Source organism: Chiroxiphia lanceolata, chromosome 5, assembly GCF_009829145.1.
Source record: "Chiroxiphia lanceolata isolate bChiLan1 chromosome 5, bChiLan1.pri, whole genome shotgun sequence".
In the NCBI taxonomy this organism is placed as follows: Eukaryota; Metazoa; Chordata; class Aves; order Passeriformes; family Pipridae; genus Chiroxiphia; species Chiroxiphia lanceolata.
This window is the reverse complement of record NC_045641.1, coordinates 35,608,927-35,626,084: the sequence shown is the minus strand read 5'-3', so window position 1 is coordinate 35,626,084 and position 17,158 is coordinate 35,608,927. Positions and strand designations below refer to the sequence as shown.

At 36.2% G+C, this 17,158-nt stretch overlaps 1 protein-coding gene across 3 annotated transcripts in view; it reads right to left on the bottom strand.

Moving 5' to 3' along the window:
* Positions 1-235: 235 nt before the first annotated feature.
* Positions 236-17,158, bottom strand: part of RAP1B (RAP1B, member of RAS oncogene family) — a 33,151-nt gene continuing 16,228 nt past the window's right edge. For 2 of the 3 annotated variants that reach the window (XM_032688068.1, XM_032688070.1), the window contains exons 2-8: positions 14,646-14,730; positions 13,178-13,246; positions 10,423-10,479; positions 8,853-8,993; positions 6,695-6,838; positions 4,923-5,038; positions 236-3,497 (exon numbers count right to left, since the gene is read on the bottom strand). In XM_032688068.1, coding sequence (XP_032543959.1) covers positions 4,952-5,038; positions 6,695-6,838; positions 8,853-8,993; positions 10,423-10,479; positions 13,178-13,246; positions 14,646-14,702 — 555 coding nt within the window. In that variant the 5' untranslated portion in view covers positions 14,703-14,730 and the 3' untranslated portion in view covers positions 236-3,497; positions 4,923-4,951. Of the gene's footprint in view, positions 3,498-4,922; positions 5,039-6,694; positions 6,839-8,852; positions 8,994-9,624; positions 9,709-10,422; positions 10,480-13,177; positions 13,247-14,645; positions 14,731-17,158 lie in introns of those variants that run through there. The other variant, XM_032688071.1, reaches the window with a different exon arrangement.

Genomic DNA, 17,158 nt, shown 5'->3' with positions numbered 1-17,158 from the left:
TAGTTTGAGCTTACAGGTAGTTCATTTGGACATGTGAAAGCATCTTCCAATGTCTCAAAACAGTCTTCTATTAGGCAAGTAACATTCACTTCATAGAATAATTTGAGAATGAAAAAGGGCACTAGGAACAAGGTGAGGTATAAGAGGAAATTTATACTGCAATGAAAGAGTGCTAACATGAAGAGTGCAATTCCATTAATTCTTTTGTATTTCAAGACATAAACATTACTTTTTTCATAAAAGGGTCAGACTTTAAATATTGACATATACCAGTTTCAGATTAGGGAGGAAATAAAGCAGTCACAACCTCTGTGTACACTGTAAGCATAAGCTAACTTTACAAGCAGTAACACGTGTACTAACACCGAATTTGAAAAAAAACTTACTGCGTTAGTTCTCTAAATGTGAATTATGCATATTTTCATCCAAAGTTTTATGAGAAGTGTTCTGCTTCTGTACAGGTAGTTCAAGCGTGAGCTTCTTAAGCACTGGTACACAAAACAATTAGCTTGAAGACATGTTAAAGTTCATTCAAGAATTTCAGCAGACAGGATTCTTTTCTAGAATTGGTAACTGCTTACATAGTTCCAATTCCTGTGGGGAACTGGATGTTCATTTCCTCAGTGGGAACAGCTTCTTATGCTGCACTTATTTAGATATGAAGAGAATTTCCATGTTTTACTTTAAACTTCATGTCCATCATTTCCTTAGCATCATTCTGTCACGCATCTTCCCTTTAACAACCAGGACACTGCTCCCTTGAAGCTTGCCTATGTTTTCAAGGAGAAAAATACTGGGGTTTAGGTATTACCTGTGTTATGATGCCCCAGCTTTCCAAATCTGACTTAAGTTCTAAATACAGGGGTTGTGAAGTAAGGGGGGGAACATATTTCATTTTTTTGAGCACAATCTTTAGATGTTAAAGCCCAGAGATTGTGAAAATTTTACTTCCTCAGGATTTGATCCAACTGAATACCTCTAATGCTGAGGAACAGAACAGCCAACAATGTTTCGGTACAGAGCCTTTCAGGACAAAGCCTGATGTTCCCTGTAAATGGTACTCTTTGGGCAGACACTTGAGACCAGACCAGGGCTCCCCCCCTGATGTTCTCAAAGAATTTTCTCTCACTCCCGCCCAGTGCCATCTGTACAGCTTACTGGAAAAGAAACATATTAAAAAGACTGATAAAAGGACAACTGAGACATAAAAGTGTTACAAGACCCAAATAAGCAGAGGATGAAAATGAAGGGAGGAAAAACACTGATTAGCTCATCAAGGAAGAAGGTAAGTACCTAGTGAAAAAAGAACTAGAGCATCCAGTGCTCCGGTCTCATCTACTCTGGGGACCATGCAGGATGCCGAGTGCAACAGTGATATTTATGGGGATCATCACATCTTCTGGTTTCTAATGATAAGTGAAAAGGAATTTCAGTCTTAACTCTGGTTCTGCACAGGTGGAAGTGTGTTACCTCCATTAAACAATGGTGATGGACTGATGAAATTACTAGCCACAAGGATCAGCTGGGCTCCTTAATTCACTTTAGGCAATGTAAACTATCTCAAAGCTTATTGCTATTAGCTAACCTAATCTGATTGAGTTTGCAGGAATGGATTAGAACAAGCTCTGATAATTCTGTGCCAGAGTAACAGGAGACACCAAGTATTTGGGTGTGACATGAATTTTCAGCAGCACAGTCAAAAATCAGGAAATCATCTACAGTCCCCACATTCCAGTTCTCAGTCCAACAATGTTAACAGATATTTCAAGTCTGCAAAATTCTACACTCAATACTGCAAGAATGCTCTTCTGCAGATTTCCTTGAAACCAAACAAATATGGTTTAGTCATGCAGAAAAATCATATTGTCTCCCGAGATAATTTTTTTTTGAGCTACATTAAGTAAGTTTTAACAATTCTGACAGTTCTTCCTGGAAAGAAGGAAAATAGCAGGCAACATATTTTTAAGTTTCCAAAATAGCCACTGGTAGTCTAACCTCTGAAGACAGGTATTTCTCTATTAGACTCTTTGTTACACCTTGGAATATTCCAAGTCAAGAACTAAGTAGGATTTAATTCAGTCAGAAATTCATCCACCCTAACATATGGGATACAAGAAATATCTATGGCAAGTATTTGTCAAAAGACAAAGTCATAAGGGTTCCTTTTCATTCTAAGATGTATGACTCTGCACTGTGTAAGAGATTTAAAAATCAGTATTTACTAGTTCTACTAAACCACAAAACATTCAAGTAGTATAACTGTAATGCAAGCCCTTGCATGGCAATCCAAATTTATTGAACTACTGATGCTAAGTCATACAAAATTGCACCACTTTTAATTAAGGCTTTTAGTTTACATTTGGCCACCTCAAAGCAGTTGTAACATTAGGTTGGTCAATTTAAATACTGTGGCTCCCTGTTGGATATACACACAATCTTTACACCCAAACGTTAATGCATACAAAGCAACAAGGCATTGTTAAATAAATCAGCAAAAGTTAATTACTGCAACTTAGGCCCTGTGACCAATTACACATGATTAAAATTACTTCCCACATTCACATCCACAGTACTCTTCCACCATTTAACATCTCAACCAAAACGTTACACATGTAAAACAATCACTAACAGGCAAAAGTACTAAACCTGTATATTTGGTATTGCAAATACACTTATGCATGAGCAAGCAAGGGAATCACAGTGAGAATCTACAGCTGCAGAAGCCCAAAAATGATTTACAAAAAATTGTTAAATCATTAAAAAATTGTTTTAAAATATACACTTCTTGTTGTAGACCCCCACTGTACACACAACTATAAACATTGTTCCCTATGTAAACAAGGAAAAGGAAACATACAATAAAAGGTTGAAAAGTCTGGACATTTCCTTCCCAACAGATATTAAAGGCCATGTCTTTAGTCAGACGCTATACTGAAAGGACTCTTAAAGACTAGGTCACTGTCTCCACAGGTTTTTCCTAAAATTAAAAAACTATATAGCCGTTGTGTTAATCAAAGCGCTTTTGTACAATACGATGATGATGATGATCCTGTATTTCTTTAAAAAAGTTACAATAAGCTACAAATACCGATGAAGCAAAGTTATCTGGAGTAGTCTATATAGGAGCTCTTTGGACTTTCTTTTATTATGCTAAAATAGTGGTGCTTTTAGGATTTACATTATTGTACTCTCCAATAGAAAGTGGGGATTGTTGAAGTATACAGTACACAGTTTTCATACATGTACAACATTGGTGGATGAACAATGTCTCTTATCAGTAATACTGGATGTAGGCTCTGGTTTTACCAGTTGCATACATAGAATATTTAGAAGTAAAAATCTCTCATGACACTGGAAAGTGATTAGAATGTGCAAACTGATGTAGCTTTCATCCATTTCTTAAAGGGTACCACCACAGGAAAGTCCATTTAAGATGTTGGTAGGTTTAATAAAGTTGGAATGCTGGCACTGTTGAATTGGGCAACAGTTCTTCAGACCTGTAACAACAAAACAAGGGGTTAGTATTAAGAACAACTATCCATCCTTGCTCCTTACAACCAAAGCAGGAACTAGCAAAGTTCATAGCAAACACAGAAAACAACCTTATCACTTCTCCTCAACTAATGTAATTTCTACTGTACATATACAAAGAACATACTATCTCAATTATTATCCTAACTGGATTAGGATACATGTAGTAATCCAAGCTGAATTGTGGAAGTAATATTTGACTGGGGAGCCTAGTTTTGCTTCCTGTATGACAGTTCCCGTGGCTTTAAAAACAGAAACACAACTGAAGGATCAAAGCCCCTGAATCAAAAGTCCTGTTACGTAAATGAAGCAACCATTTCTGCCACTCTCAGCTAATGTTTGGAACCCTCTCAGTTTTACATTGATCAAAGCTGTTCAAATTAAGGAATTTTTAATTTATCAAAAGGAATTAAACACAGCACTACCTGATAAGTAATAAAAGCCTGCAATTTCTGACAGTGAGATGTCCTACCAGAGTCCTCCAGTATCTCAAATAGCTCTATCAGATAACAAAATAATAGATCATAGTACTGAAGCAACTGAACCACCACATGTTCAATAAAACTGAAGGGAAGGGAGATAACAGGCAACTTGCCCAACATCAGGTCAATCAAGACAGACCATCAATCTGTCCATACTAAGGCTTGGAGATGAAAAGAGGAAAACAACCTGCCCAAGAACAAGTTGCAGAAAAAAATTCATGCCTGCTGACTAACTTCTGAAAAGGCTTGCTTAAAGAACAAGGTGGAGCTTCCTTGATCCTTCAGCAGCCTTCTCTGAGTACAGATTAAGTCATGTAGAACTTTTGCTGACTGAAAATGAGTAAGAAGTTGATCTAGTAACCAATAGCTCCAGGTCAAATATTTGGAGTGTTACAATGCTTGCTTCACCTCTCTCTTCCAAATGTACTAATTACAATGCAGCCTCCAAAATACCCATACAGTCTCAAGAAAGGAAGCTAAATTCCTATGACACCACAGAAGCATATGCATGCAGGAGTTCAAAGCAGGAAGTGACACTTTAGTGTGCAAACTGCAATACTGTACCATGTGCATTCCTGATAATTGAGCTCTTGCAGCATATTCTACCAGGCTTCAAAAAATAAAACTGTTTCCAAAAGCTAAAACTCGAAAGTATCAAAACACTGTTAATTTGAGCTCTCCCAACACCTTAAAGTTTGAAAAAAATTTTGATACTAATGTGAACAGTGTATCTTGCACATATTTGTAGTTCTGACTTTGAAATGGCAAAATAAAGACCATAAACATTTCTATGATAAAGTAAATCAATAATTTTCAATGCTGTTCTGCATCAGCAGCTACCACAGCTGTTTAGGGTTTCTTCTTTGTTGTTTTGTTTTTAATAGCCAACAGAAAATTTAAAATGTTTACCTGGCTCAGAGCTACAGTACAGTTATGTATTAAAGTAGCTGACATGATGACTTTTTGCGTGCTTTTCCAGGCACTGGAGTTTTTCTGTTAATTTGTCGCACAAGGTCATAAAAGATCTGAGAAGATAAAAATCAGTTGGGTTATTAAAATTAAAGAGATTTCTCTTACAACCTTAAGCCTTGAATCTTCACACATAATGTACTCACATGCTCAGGAACCCCTCTAAATATTTAGTTATCACAAAGCTAGAAAGTTAAATTGTATACTTAATTAATAACTGTTTGGGGTTTTCTCTTGTTTAAGATAATTGTCTGCCAAGGGTTTTCTACTTTCAGTGAAGCAAATTGGAAAGGCATCTATAATCTGCAGCCGTTTAATCTCTGGGTCAAATTAATCTGAATTCACATGACAAATGCCACAGTGATCAACTACTATATGGTATTATTTTGCAGTTCAGCACTGAGGTCAAGAAACAGATCACGGCTCTCTCCTAACTCAAATCACTCTAAGGATATTATTCCAGATACTTTAAAATACTGGTATCTAAGGAATCAATTCAGCATCCCTAGAACTACAGCATGACATAAAGCGTAACATTTCTCAGAAAAGTAACTCATGTATGGGACTCTCACACTTTGAGTTTCCTAGAATTCTAATGAGAACATCATTTTTTTGAAACGTTATTTTAAGAAAAGTCAACATACTACAATTCAACAGCATCTGTTTCATTTATAATTGACGTTGTTCCAATTATTTCCATATTTCCTAAACTAAGAAAGTCCTTGTACTAATGCCATCCTGGTAGTTTCTTAAGCACTGGCTGTTAAAGCAGCAAAATGTTCCAACAAGGGCTTATAGTATTTGATGGAAGTTCTAGTTTACTAAACATATGACTTTTATACAGTTGGGGGGATTAATTTATATTTAAGAAAAACTGAATAGTTTCCAGAAGTTCCCAACTAATTAAACACACATTACTTATTTAAAAAATGAGCTGCACTGAAAACCGCCATACTCTTTTGATTACTTGCAAGTCTTGCACAGAGGCCCTTTCAACTCAACTGATGCTGCCAACGTTTTCCACACGACCTAATGAACTGTGGGGTGTATCATAAAATTCAAGCTATTCCAGAAATGTAAATACTAACACAGTTTCTTTTTCTAAAACTTTTGTATCCCATTCTTTATGCTGGCACTTCCCCAGATAAAAAGGCATGCGTTATGGCAAGTCCCCAAAATGCATGCATTTGATCAATCATCTAGCTCCTCTTAACAAGTAGATACATTGTAGAGAGGCTTTTGCCTCCCTTTTTCTATAGAGAGCAGCTAATTTTAACAAAACCTTTAAGAGTTTTTGTTCTTACCATCTCAAATAATTAAACACAAATAACTTAAATCAAACTACTTTTAATGACTTAACTCTCTTAAAGGTCTTTAAAAAAATAGTTTAGCAATACAGTCTCAGTTGATAAAAATTATATCAACTAGGGAATAGCACATGAAAAAATTATTTATTCTAAATTCATATGAATATAATTTGAGAACTAATTATACTAAAATTAATATATTTGAAAAAATCCCAAATCAAATCATAACATAAATATATCCCTTAACATAAACATCTCACAATAGCAGGGTACAGTTTTGTCCATTATAGTGGATGTTATTCATGATTTTTTTACTTTTTCCTTGACAACGTAAATGTTTGGTTACCACAGTGTCCCATCCTTGCCTCCCTGCTACCCCTGTCCAACACAGGTAACGTGCCTTACCTCATTAACGTTTATCTTTGATTTTGCAGAAGACTCTAAGAACGCACAGTTATTCCATTGCCTTGCTAGGTTCTGACCTTGTTCCTTTCCCACAACTCTTTCATCTTCCAAGTCACACTTATTGCCAACCAGAATCATAGGCACCTAAAAACCAATTTAATGCCAGCAAAGAAATAATTAGAATTTTAGGAAGGCATCATGTAAATGCACACCTAAACCCCTATCTGAATCCTTAGAGGATTCTGACTTTCAGAATAATCAAGCTCTGGTCTAACTGCAACTTAAGTTTACAGTTGTGTGGCACTTTAATCCTCAAATGACTGTACTTTTTGCCTGCTTTTGACAGGGCAGTGGAGGGGAATGATTTGAGGATTCAGAACACAGCCAACTGAGCAAATTTCACGTTTTCTAGATGACTTACTGAGACTTCATTTCTAGGTGTTTAAGGCATCAAGAAGTCTACTGAAGAATTTGCTACAAAATTCTTACATGTTTAGAAATTCTGGAAACAGCATACTGGAAACATGCTACTGTACTGGTAGCACGATGATGGATGTTAAAGCTCCTTTCACCATTCCTCTACTTTCAGCATATCAGCACACCTTTCGAGAGCAGTTTGCGCACGCAGTTCTTATTAGCAAGGTAATGCATACAGAGAAAAAAAAAACATGCTACCTTATCAAAATTACCAACTACAGAAAACACTGATTTGACCTTTGTGGCAAGAAAAGGCAATCATCCAATTTTTTTTTCCTTTTACTGTTTTAAGGACATAGCTAAGTTCCTCACAGATTCAAGTGTCAAAAAAAGGTTTATAAAATTACAACTATTTTTTTTTAATTTCCCCCCACCAAGAAAGCAAGTCATGCCTAAGCTTTGGCACGTGAAAAACTTCTTCTGTGAATTTTGATGAAAACTGAAGTTGCAACTTGAAGCTCATTATCTTTCTGCTTATGCCTTTTGAGACTGAGGGAGTGTTCTGAAATGAAATACAATTCCAAGGAAATACTACCAAAATGTTACCAAAGAAAGCTATTATGTTAATCAGCATAAATATACCACATAAAGTAAGATTTTAAATATAATCCCATTTATCTTGATTTTAGTGTACAAAACTAATTTCATGATAAACAAGGCTATAATTTGGTAGGTTGTGGATGGGAAAGGCACATGCAACTTAAATACTAGCCTTCTGAGATACATATGTGATAATGGGTAATAAGTGACTTCTAGAAGAAATCTGCTGAACATAGACAAGACCTGCAAACACTTATTGTCAAGAAAGTGCAGGGTTATTTGTTTTGCAGAAGTCATAATGCACTTCCCTGAAGCTGAAATGTTTAATACATTCTGTGTCTGCTGTCAGCAGACACATATGCAGATACATGCAGTAAGGAAAGCATCAAAGTTTGCATAAACACAGTTTAAATGAGATGAGCACACTTAAAAACTGTTCACTGCTTAAATTTTTCTTCAAGAAGGAAGTTATTCTGCCTGAAAGCTATTAGCTACAAGGTGTTTCTGTTACGAATGCATTCTTACTGCTGTTTCACATTTGAAATACCTCCTTCCTTTATTAGGGGACTGAGTATTCACTTCCTTCAACTGTTGTAAGGGGTTTTCAGTAGTTTATAAAATGTAAGGTTTTAGCCTCACTTTATAGCTTTAATAATGCTAAGAGATACATATAGAAATTGCATGGAAATAGGATGACCAAACAACTGCAAGCAGAAAAAACATAGAAGCTGCATAACGTGTAAATTTAAAGTTTACAATACTGTCTTCTGTGAGAACTTAATTTTGTGCTTTTAGAATACCATAAACAGTAGGGATATTGAAGAGAAAAACTCTAGGTGTTTTTAAACCTTCATTGATAGGAATTAAGAGAACAATAGAGTTGCTTTAGAAATGCTTGGTGCAGTACTGGTGAATAAGGTTATATACAGTTTTAAATAAAATATTTTAAAGGAAGAGATGAAGCAATTCTCTATATAACACATGATGAATTACAACTTCTCCAGTTTACCTTACAAGTAAGGTATCTACGGGTTGATATATCTCTTAATTTAAAGCTTGAAAGCCATCTGACCACAGTGTGTATACACTGCAACATCTGTAATGAAAACTCTAAGTATTAAGAATTTTTAGAGATGCTTACATCATCAGTGTCTTTGACTCGAAGAATCTGTTCTCTTAGATCCTGTAAATCATTAAATGTGGACTGCGCTGTGATGGAATATACTAATGCAAAACCTTGTCCATTTTTCATGTATAGATCTCTCATTGCTGTAAACTGTTCCTGTAATTAAAAAAGATACAGATGTTGCATTCAATTTGTACTTTCCTTGCACAGACTGCTACAAACTTAATGTTACAAATGGATCACAAGTACAATGCATTTGTGCCCCTTCCCTTCCCTGTTAAACTGACCGATATTTCACTGTTTGACTATACGCACTATAGTAAACAGAACTGCTTTTAAAGAAATCTGAAGTTTGGAACACTATCTGGGGTGGCTGAGCAACATCTAGATATTGCCGACAGCCATAACCTGGGAAGAAAAGTCACAGAAACTAGAGTAATTTCATGGGAGAAAGGTACAGTAGAAGGTACAGTGTAATCTGTAGATTACAGAAGTTACATTCCTCCCAAATATCTCCTTACATACCAACTTTTTCTCCATCACCCAATAGTTCCTTAAAATGGATCGTAAAGTATATGCATCCCTTTTCAGTCTCCATTTTTTAGTCTAGGCACTTTTCTATTTTAAATTCCACTGTAATTTCCAAGGAGATGGACTAGAGGATGGAGACACTCAATAGAGTTGTCACATTTTCTTGACTTCAGTGACAACTATGATTTTGCATATAAAGACTCACTGGTGCACTGCAGAGGAGCACCAGGACTTCTCCCTGTTTGAAAACTCTTACCAGTATGACTGTGGAATAGCATTTGCCTTTCTTGCTTTTGTGACTTGGCTATCTGGTGCCTGATCAGTCACTCTCTGTCCCTCCCTGTATGTCAGATAAAAAGTGTGATTTATTTCTAGAAAACAGCCACTCCATCCATCTGTATTTTTGCAGAGTATTCATCTAATATGGAATTTAAATAAGCCATTATTCAAACAGATTACTATTACAGTTCAGAGAACACATGTTAAACTACTCCAAGGGTCTTGAGCTTAAGTTCACTGGAATCAATGAAGGAAACAACTGGTTTCAAAAGTTCTGGAACTAGTCAGAGAAAAACCTGAGCAGTATGCAAAGAGTCAGCATAAACCTTGTGCTTTGAGCTCCTATAAGCTGACTAAAGCAATACTATTTTTATCCCAATGTCACAGTACATCTCACACACAAAACAAAAAGGAGATGAGAAAGACTGTATTCTCTACAGCAAGAGAAATCAAACCTGAGTAGCCAGTGGGCCTAAATTTTCTCTGGGCAATATAAACTTAAAACAGGAGCAAAATCTCTTTAAAAATACTCAATCTCATGTTTCCCCTATTACAGAACATAAGTTCAAAGGAAATGCAATTTATTTTCTGCTGCAATACTCAAGTATTTTTAAAATACTAATATGTTAAAGGACACCCTCTAATCCAATGAATGCACCGACCACAGTTACTCTTTAGAAAATGGGGAAAGAAACCCATCACCATTTATATCCCTATAGTTTTTGATAGTTTTAACACTGTATGTCAGTATTTAGGAAAGTTCCTTTTTACATACCGTTCCTGCAGTATCTAAGATTTCAAGCATACACTGTTGTGCATCTACTTCAACTTGCTGTTGAGAGAGAAAGATCAGTTGGTTAGAATTTTTCCTCTTGCAACTCTCCTCTCCAAAGACATCAGAAATTGCGTGATTTTTATAAGCAAATTCATAATGCATAAAGCAACATAATGGCTTAAGAAGTTTGAAAACAGCAGGAAGAAGCCTTTGAAAGAACCCCAGTGACATTTTCAAATGCAGCATCAGCAGCCAAGTACCACTTTGCAAAGTGATTAGGGATTTTTGATTATTTAAAAGGAGGCTGCTAAATTTGTAATGATGGTTATCAGCAACTAGCACAACTAATTTCCACTTGTTTCTGTGATCATCACAGATTGAAAGAGAAGCACAACTGAAATCTAGAAAGTTGAATTGTCATCTAATGCTCCAATAGTAATTTACATCAACAAGAGTATAAGTAGTTCATGGCAAACAGTTAAACAAGAACCACTAAGAGCAGTGTCACCAAAACAAGCCTTCAGGAACACTAATTAGAAAATTGACCCATCTTAGAAAAGTTTGCAATAAATAGGTTTGAGAAGGTGGATAAGTTTCTATACCAATTCCAGAGTTGCTTTATCTAGTTTTTACCTCAAAGAAATGGTTGTGAGGCTAGCAAGGGACATGAAAGTGTCCTCAAGCTGTTTCGAGCAGGCTACCCACATTTTTTTTTCAAGTTGTTGGTACACTTTCCTTGTTTCCATTTACATGTCAAATTCCTGGTTGACAGATCAGCACTCAAAAGAACTTTATGTCACCTATTCTCCATATATGCATTGTAACTTTTCTTCTGTAAATGGATTTGAGTTTAGGGGATGGAAAAAGGGAGTATTTCCACTCCTCTTACACCTCCCAAATGTCCCCTATGGATGGCGATTCCTTAAAAATAACTGCGATTTTAACATGTATTGCTGACACAGTTATCCAGCTAATTAAGACGCATTTATTCACTTTATGAAGAAATATTTGGGGAGTAAACCAAAGCATCAAGTTTCAAGACTTCATGCTCAATTATTTAGTTCCAGACAAACAAGTCACATCCTCTCAACTTCAAATACTATAAAATTAGATTTAACATTAGTAGCATAGAATTGCAGCTGCTGAATCAACACATCAAATTTTGAATTTACTCAAGAAGCAAGTTAGAATTGTAACTAACAGTAAGGGGGTGAAAATGACTGCATAAAGTGTTCAATAATCTGGCTGACTTGAAATGAGCACCCAGAGGTATTACTAGTCATTTTAGGAACAAACCTGAAAAGAACATAATAAGATATTTACTAGCCACAGTAACAAAAAATGTAGTTAGCAAAAGGCAAAATTTCTTAAGATGGCTTTACTTTCCTAGGCTCTGTGGAAATAGTCTTTGGAAAAATTAACCCAGCAAACATCATAAATCTAGTATGACCTGAAGGATGTAAATATATAAAAAAAGAAATATTTTGCTTTAGATCACCCTGTGAATATTTTTTGAGTCATTTACTAGGCCTGACCCAGCAAAGGCCTGCACCAACCACCGGGATAGGATCCAAAATTCCTGCTTCTCTAATACAGAAAAACTGTCTGTATAGAATTTGGTTTTGCTGTTATCTCTTTAATAAGAGTTCTAGCTTTGGCTGGAAGCCCACATACTTAAGACAGACTAGGATTTTTCCAACATACAGTTTACATGAAGTCAAAGAAAAGAGGTGTGAATTTATCATTTTGCTCTCACTAGTTCCTCTTCTGTTCAGAAGAGATTCTGGTGACTATATACTGCAACAGTTGTTAATACATCGTCTTCATTTCAATATAAATGTAGTCCAGTGCTGAAAGAGGAGGTCTTTTTGCCCATTCCTATCTAGGGTTTGTGGATCTTGCCTCCCTTGTATAGACGCCGGCATTTTTGTGGCCACATGATAAGCTACATCAGAATATCAATGCAACTGAAAAGTAACTCAGCTAGGAAAAAACCCAGACAGATAGATTAACGACACAGCCAAAAACTTATCTGTTGCACCAAATGGTTAACGGTAGCAGTTCAGATACAAACTATCTTAGTCTGGCATCTTAATCATGGTCTCAGGTGAAACTGAACAGTGAGCAATATGGAGATTCAAGATGATGCAAGCAGAATCAAACCTTTCAGCCTGTCATGCTGAAGACGGGAAGAGAGAAACTAACAGGCCACTTGCTGTAAATGCTTGTTCATTTATGATAGGTTTGTGTTAACTTATTAATAAAACAACAGCCCATCTAATGGAAGCATATTTATCTACCATTTAAATCATTATGAATGCAGTATGATAGATGCCTCCAGTGTTCTAACGGTTAGTGTGAAGTCGTTTGTAGCAATTTTCTTAGTAACAAAGCAGCTTAGCACCTCCGAGTCCAAATCTACCTGCAGATACCAACACACAAACAAACTAATAATAAATATGATAAAACCAGGAAATGGTAGTGTATTTTGCTTTTTTTTTTTAACTGATGTTCCCAATTCTGACAATGAAATTACCATTTCTTATTGACTAGCAGTAAGATATTATACTTAAACATCAAAAAGCCAGTCCTGAATTATTCCTTTTAAACAGACTTTAAGAGCACCTTTATATTTCAAACTTGCTAAGTTACCTGGTATTACCAGGCATACCCTTTTTCAAGCAATGACTCATATTTGACAATAGGTACTGCAGCTTTAAGTTTCTGTAACACTAGAGAGGTCTTTTGCATATACCTTTCTGTAGGAGTCTTCTATCGTAGGATCGTATTTTTCAACAAATATTCCTTGAACAAATTGTACAGTCTGCAACACAAAAGTTCTTGTAAGATTCTCTTGCATAGTGACATTACGTAAACATCGCACACAAATTACTGTTCTAGGTGTATATTCAGTTATCCATTAAATTTTTAAGGCAAATTAAGTGATTGACATAACTATAAAATTTTAAGAAACAACAGAAAGTTAGATGTGTATGCCTATTTAACTATTTAACTGTTAGATGAAGCAAGCTATCTTTTCTGTTTTCCTTTATCCATCGTCACTCGGAGTGTAAGAATTAAGGCAAACATTAAATAAATGCATTCTTAACTCTTAGAATCAGCATTAGTTTCTAGTTGACCAGGATACTATACAGCTGCATAGCTTTTACATTTGCATTGAGAACTACTGCATCTTCTGTCACTTATTGGTCAGCACAGGAATTAGTCAAAAAAGAACGGCCAGCTTTTACTAGTCTTAACTAGACTCAGTAGGCTGTTCCTGTGTACCTAGCATGAAGGATGTTTTTAGCACAAGTCAGATGGAACTTTAAGACTCAATGGCCAAGTCAGAGCAGACAGATTCAAATTCAGAAATGCTGCAGTAAGATAAAGAACTCAGAGGTGAAGGAAGATGTTCTTTCACAATCTAGCATGATTTGTCATTTAAGTTTTTCTTTAGGAACTGCTTTGTAAGAGAATATTTCTTACCCAAGAGTGGACCTCTGGACCTTATATTATGATAAGGTGCCCAATTAAACTGAAAGATGTTACGTTTTTAGGTGGACTGCGAACATCATATTTTGTGAACTTTATCAGTTCTTGTCTAGGTCAGACTAAACTGTTCTGTAATCGTGTAATTAAAATGCACGAGCTCTTTGATTTACAATCATCTATCTGCCACAGCTATACACCCACTTGCACGGAAAGGTGTAGAAAAAATGCTAAACTTCCTACAAATATGCAAATATGTATTTCTATTTGCATTAAAAAATATTAGTGCTTTAGAGACAGCTATCAAACATTAAGCACCCTGACGACCTGTCTAGAGACAGGACTTACAAAGGTCAGACACAGGCAAGTTATTTCATTGTGTGAGATTCACAAAGCACCTTGATTTCCCACAGACTGGTGGCTGGGCTACCTACTGAAGCCAGAGAATCTCACAATGCTGTGGCTCTGCACCTCACTGTCTCAGACTGATCAACCACCATCAACCAACCACACATAAAACAGAAGCACGTGAGAATGCACCAATGGATGCAGATGCACCTACTAAAGGATCTACCTATTCTAGCCATGAAGCCTCAGCAGTCATTACTAACATTTATATTTATTTGTCCACAATTACATAGAGAAATACACTTTAGTAGAGAGTATATTAGAGAAAAACAAGTTTTTCCTCGAAAAAACCCCATACTTAAACTGCCTCATAGAGTACTTACCAGAGCAGACTTTCCAACACCTCCAGAACCAAGAACCACTAGCTTGTATTCACGCATGATGCAAGAGATAAATCACCCTCAATACCTAAAACACAAAAAGCCACCAGTCTGATTAAAGTTTGATCTATAACAGAAAGTACAAACATGACACCACAATCCAGTTCATTAAGCAGGGTTCAATAAAAACTCCTTTTAACTTTTTTTTAATACAACAGATGTTTTCAAACTAACAACTCTTAATGCAGCTACAATGAAATGCTGCAAACCATCAGATATAGTATTTCCTCTATCTCATTACTGTTCTCCCATAAAGAATGTCAAATAAACTCTACTATACTGAAGCTAACAGTTACTATTAATAAGAAACAATTATCCAAGAGGATGCATTTTTTCACTTTGAAACACTTAAATGCTAAACAAAGAATCACACAGAGAGAGATTTGTATAAGAAAATTAAAATCTCCTCTTCCCAGCAAACAAGCATTTCTTTAAAAGCACAGCAGGATCCCAGAAATAATTTAAAAAAAAATAAAACAATCCTTCCTAAGACTGGAAGTTGATTAATGTTTTCCTAGATATCTAACTGCAGTTATAATGACATGTTTCATGAGTAAGTGGAGGCAACTAAAATATTCTTTTGAGACTATTCCCCTTCTACAAGCTAGATTTGTTCCCCTGTTCCACACTAGCTAGTGTGGCTGCCTACAGCAATCTGACAGATCTGCTCGCTCATCTTTGTTGAAAACTGACTCAGCAAAACCAAAACAAGGCCACAGATTTTGGGACATGTCTTTGGGTCATACTGCTCAAAAACCCACACCTGTTACAGTTCCACTACCAACTGAGCTACTAACAGGACTCTTACTGCTGCCCTGAGAGGAAGGTCTCATTTCTTTTCCTGTGGGGAGTCTAGCACTTACCAGATTGAATTACCCATTTCTCCTCTCTCTACCCCTGCAGAAAGATGAAACCCTCCCCAGCTAATGAATAATCTGGGGGCTGGGGAAAAGTGGAAGTGCAGGGATCCAACACAGGTGCTTGTAAAAGGTAAGCAGCAAGGAAAGTAAGAAAGACCTTTCTCATCAGCAGTAATCTCACAGCATCTCTGAAGTCACACCATCTGTTAGGTGCTTAGCACAAAATGCTAAGATGACTTACACAGAAATTAAACCACCCCCACGATAGCGTCCTGTCTTTGCCATCACTGATCAACTCCACATCATCAGAAGACTGAGAAATTGAGAGGTTGGGTCCTATTTCTTCTTGGAAACACATAATCTTTCAACTTATCTAAACTGTTCCTCACAAAAGAAATGCAAGGAGAAAGCCTTAAGGAATTGACCTGATGTCCAGCAAAGCAGGTGTCTCCACAGGCTTCTGTTACCAATAAATTTTGAGACTTTTCAGTGATTTTCACATCTAATAGGACATCGTTTCACTCCTGACTTTAAGAACTGTTTCCTTCCCTACACAATTCTTTGCAAATGAAGACCATGAGAACCATTCACACCACAGGTTTTTATCTGTTTGGCACCACTGTAAATGTTCAGTTAGATCCACAAATCTGTAAATTGTTCAGGCTTTCTAGAAACAGGATTGTCTCTAACTGTAAAGAAAAGTACCTTTCAAACTCATGACAAGTTAAGCCTTTAACTACATTACCCTTCACTTGTTTAAAACAAACATGCAGTTACTCCTTTATTTTTAGAAAGGTGTCCCTAGAATGATACAAATGAAGCGAGTGTAGGAGAAATCCCAGTACAGTAATCTTGGTGAACTGCAGCAATTTCAGTGTCTTTTAAAGGACAGTTTAAACTGAATTTTTCAGTCTTCAGCCTGAAGTTAGCAACTAAGTAAGGAGAGGTCAATAATGAAAGCTTACAGTAGTTTAAAAGTAACAGAACTTAAACAGCAGCTACAATATATCTGTTTTAAGTAATTTGTGACTTTTTTTTTTTACTTAATGATCTACAATTCCATGGAAAATTCCAAATCCTGAAATAAACTAACAACTTTATTTTAGTGAGACTGGCAATTTCATTTTTGGCTCTCAAACAGCAATTCAGGAATTTAACACAAACCAAAGCTTCTTTCAGCATCCAGATTTGGAAGTTCAACCCTAAATATCCAACTGCTGTACAACACTCTGGAGTCGATTTCCCTACTTTAGGTGGTGGTACATAATTAAAGCATATATATACAGCTTGGTTAGCCAATTTTCTTAATAACTGAACACCTAAGCAAAAAGCTTTTTAAGATCTTGAAGACATGACAAAGCCAGACTGCAGCACACTCTAAGCATTTCTCTGACCTTCCCTCCAAACTCGGGAAATGACCAATGTAATTAGTACTAACTTCTTCCTCCATGACAATGCTTTTGTCATTTGTACAGTTAGTCTTTAACTCACAAGAGCACACAGTAATCCTTTATATATGCACACACCCACACAGCACAGAGGTAGCTTGGCATCCCTGCACTGGTGTACTGTCAGGTAATCTGGCCATCATATCTT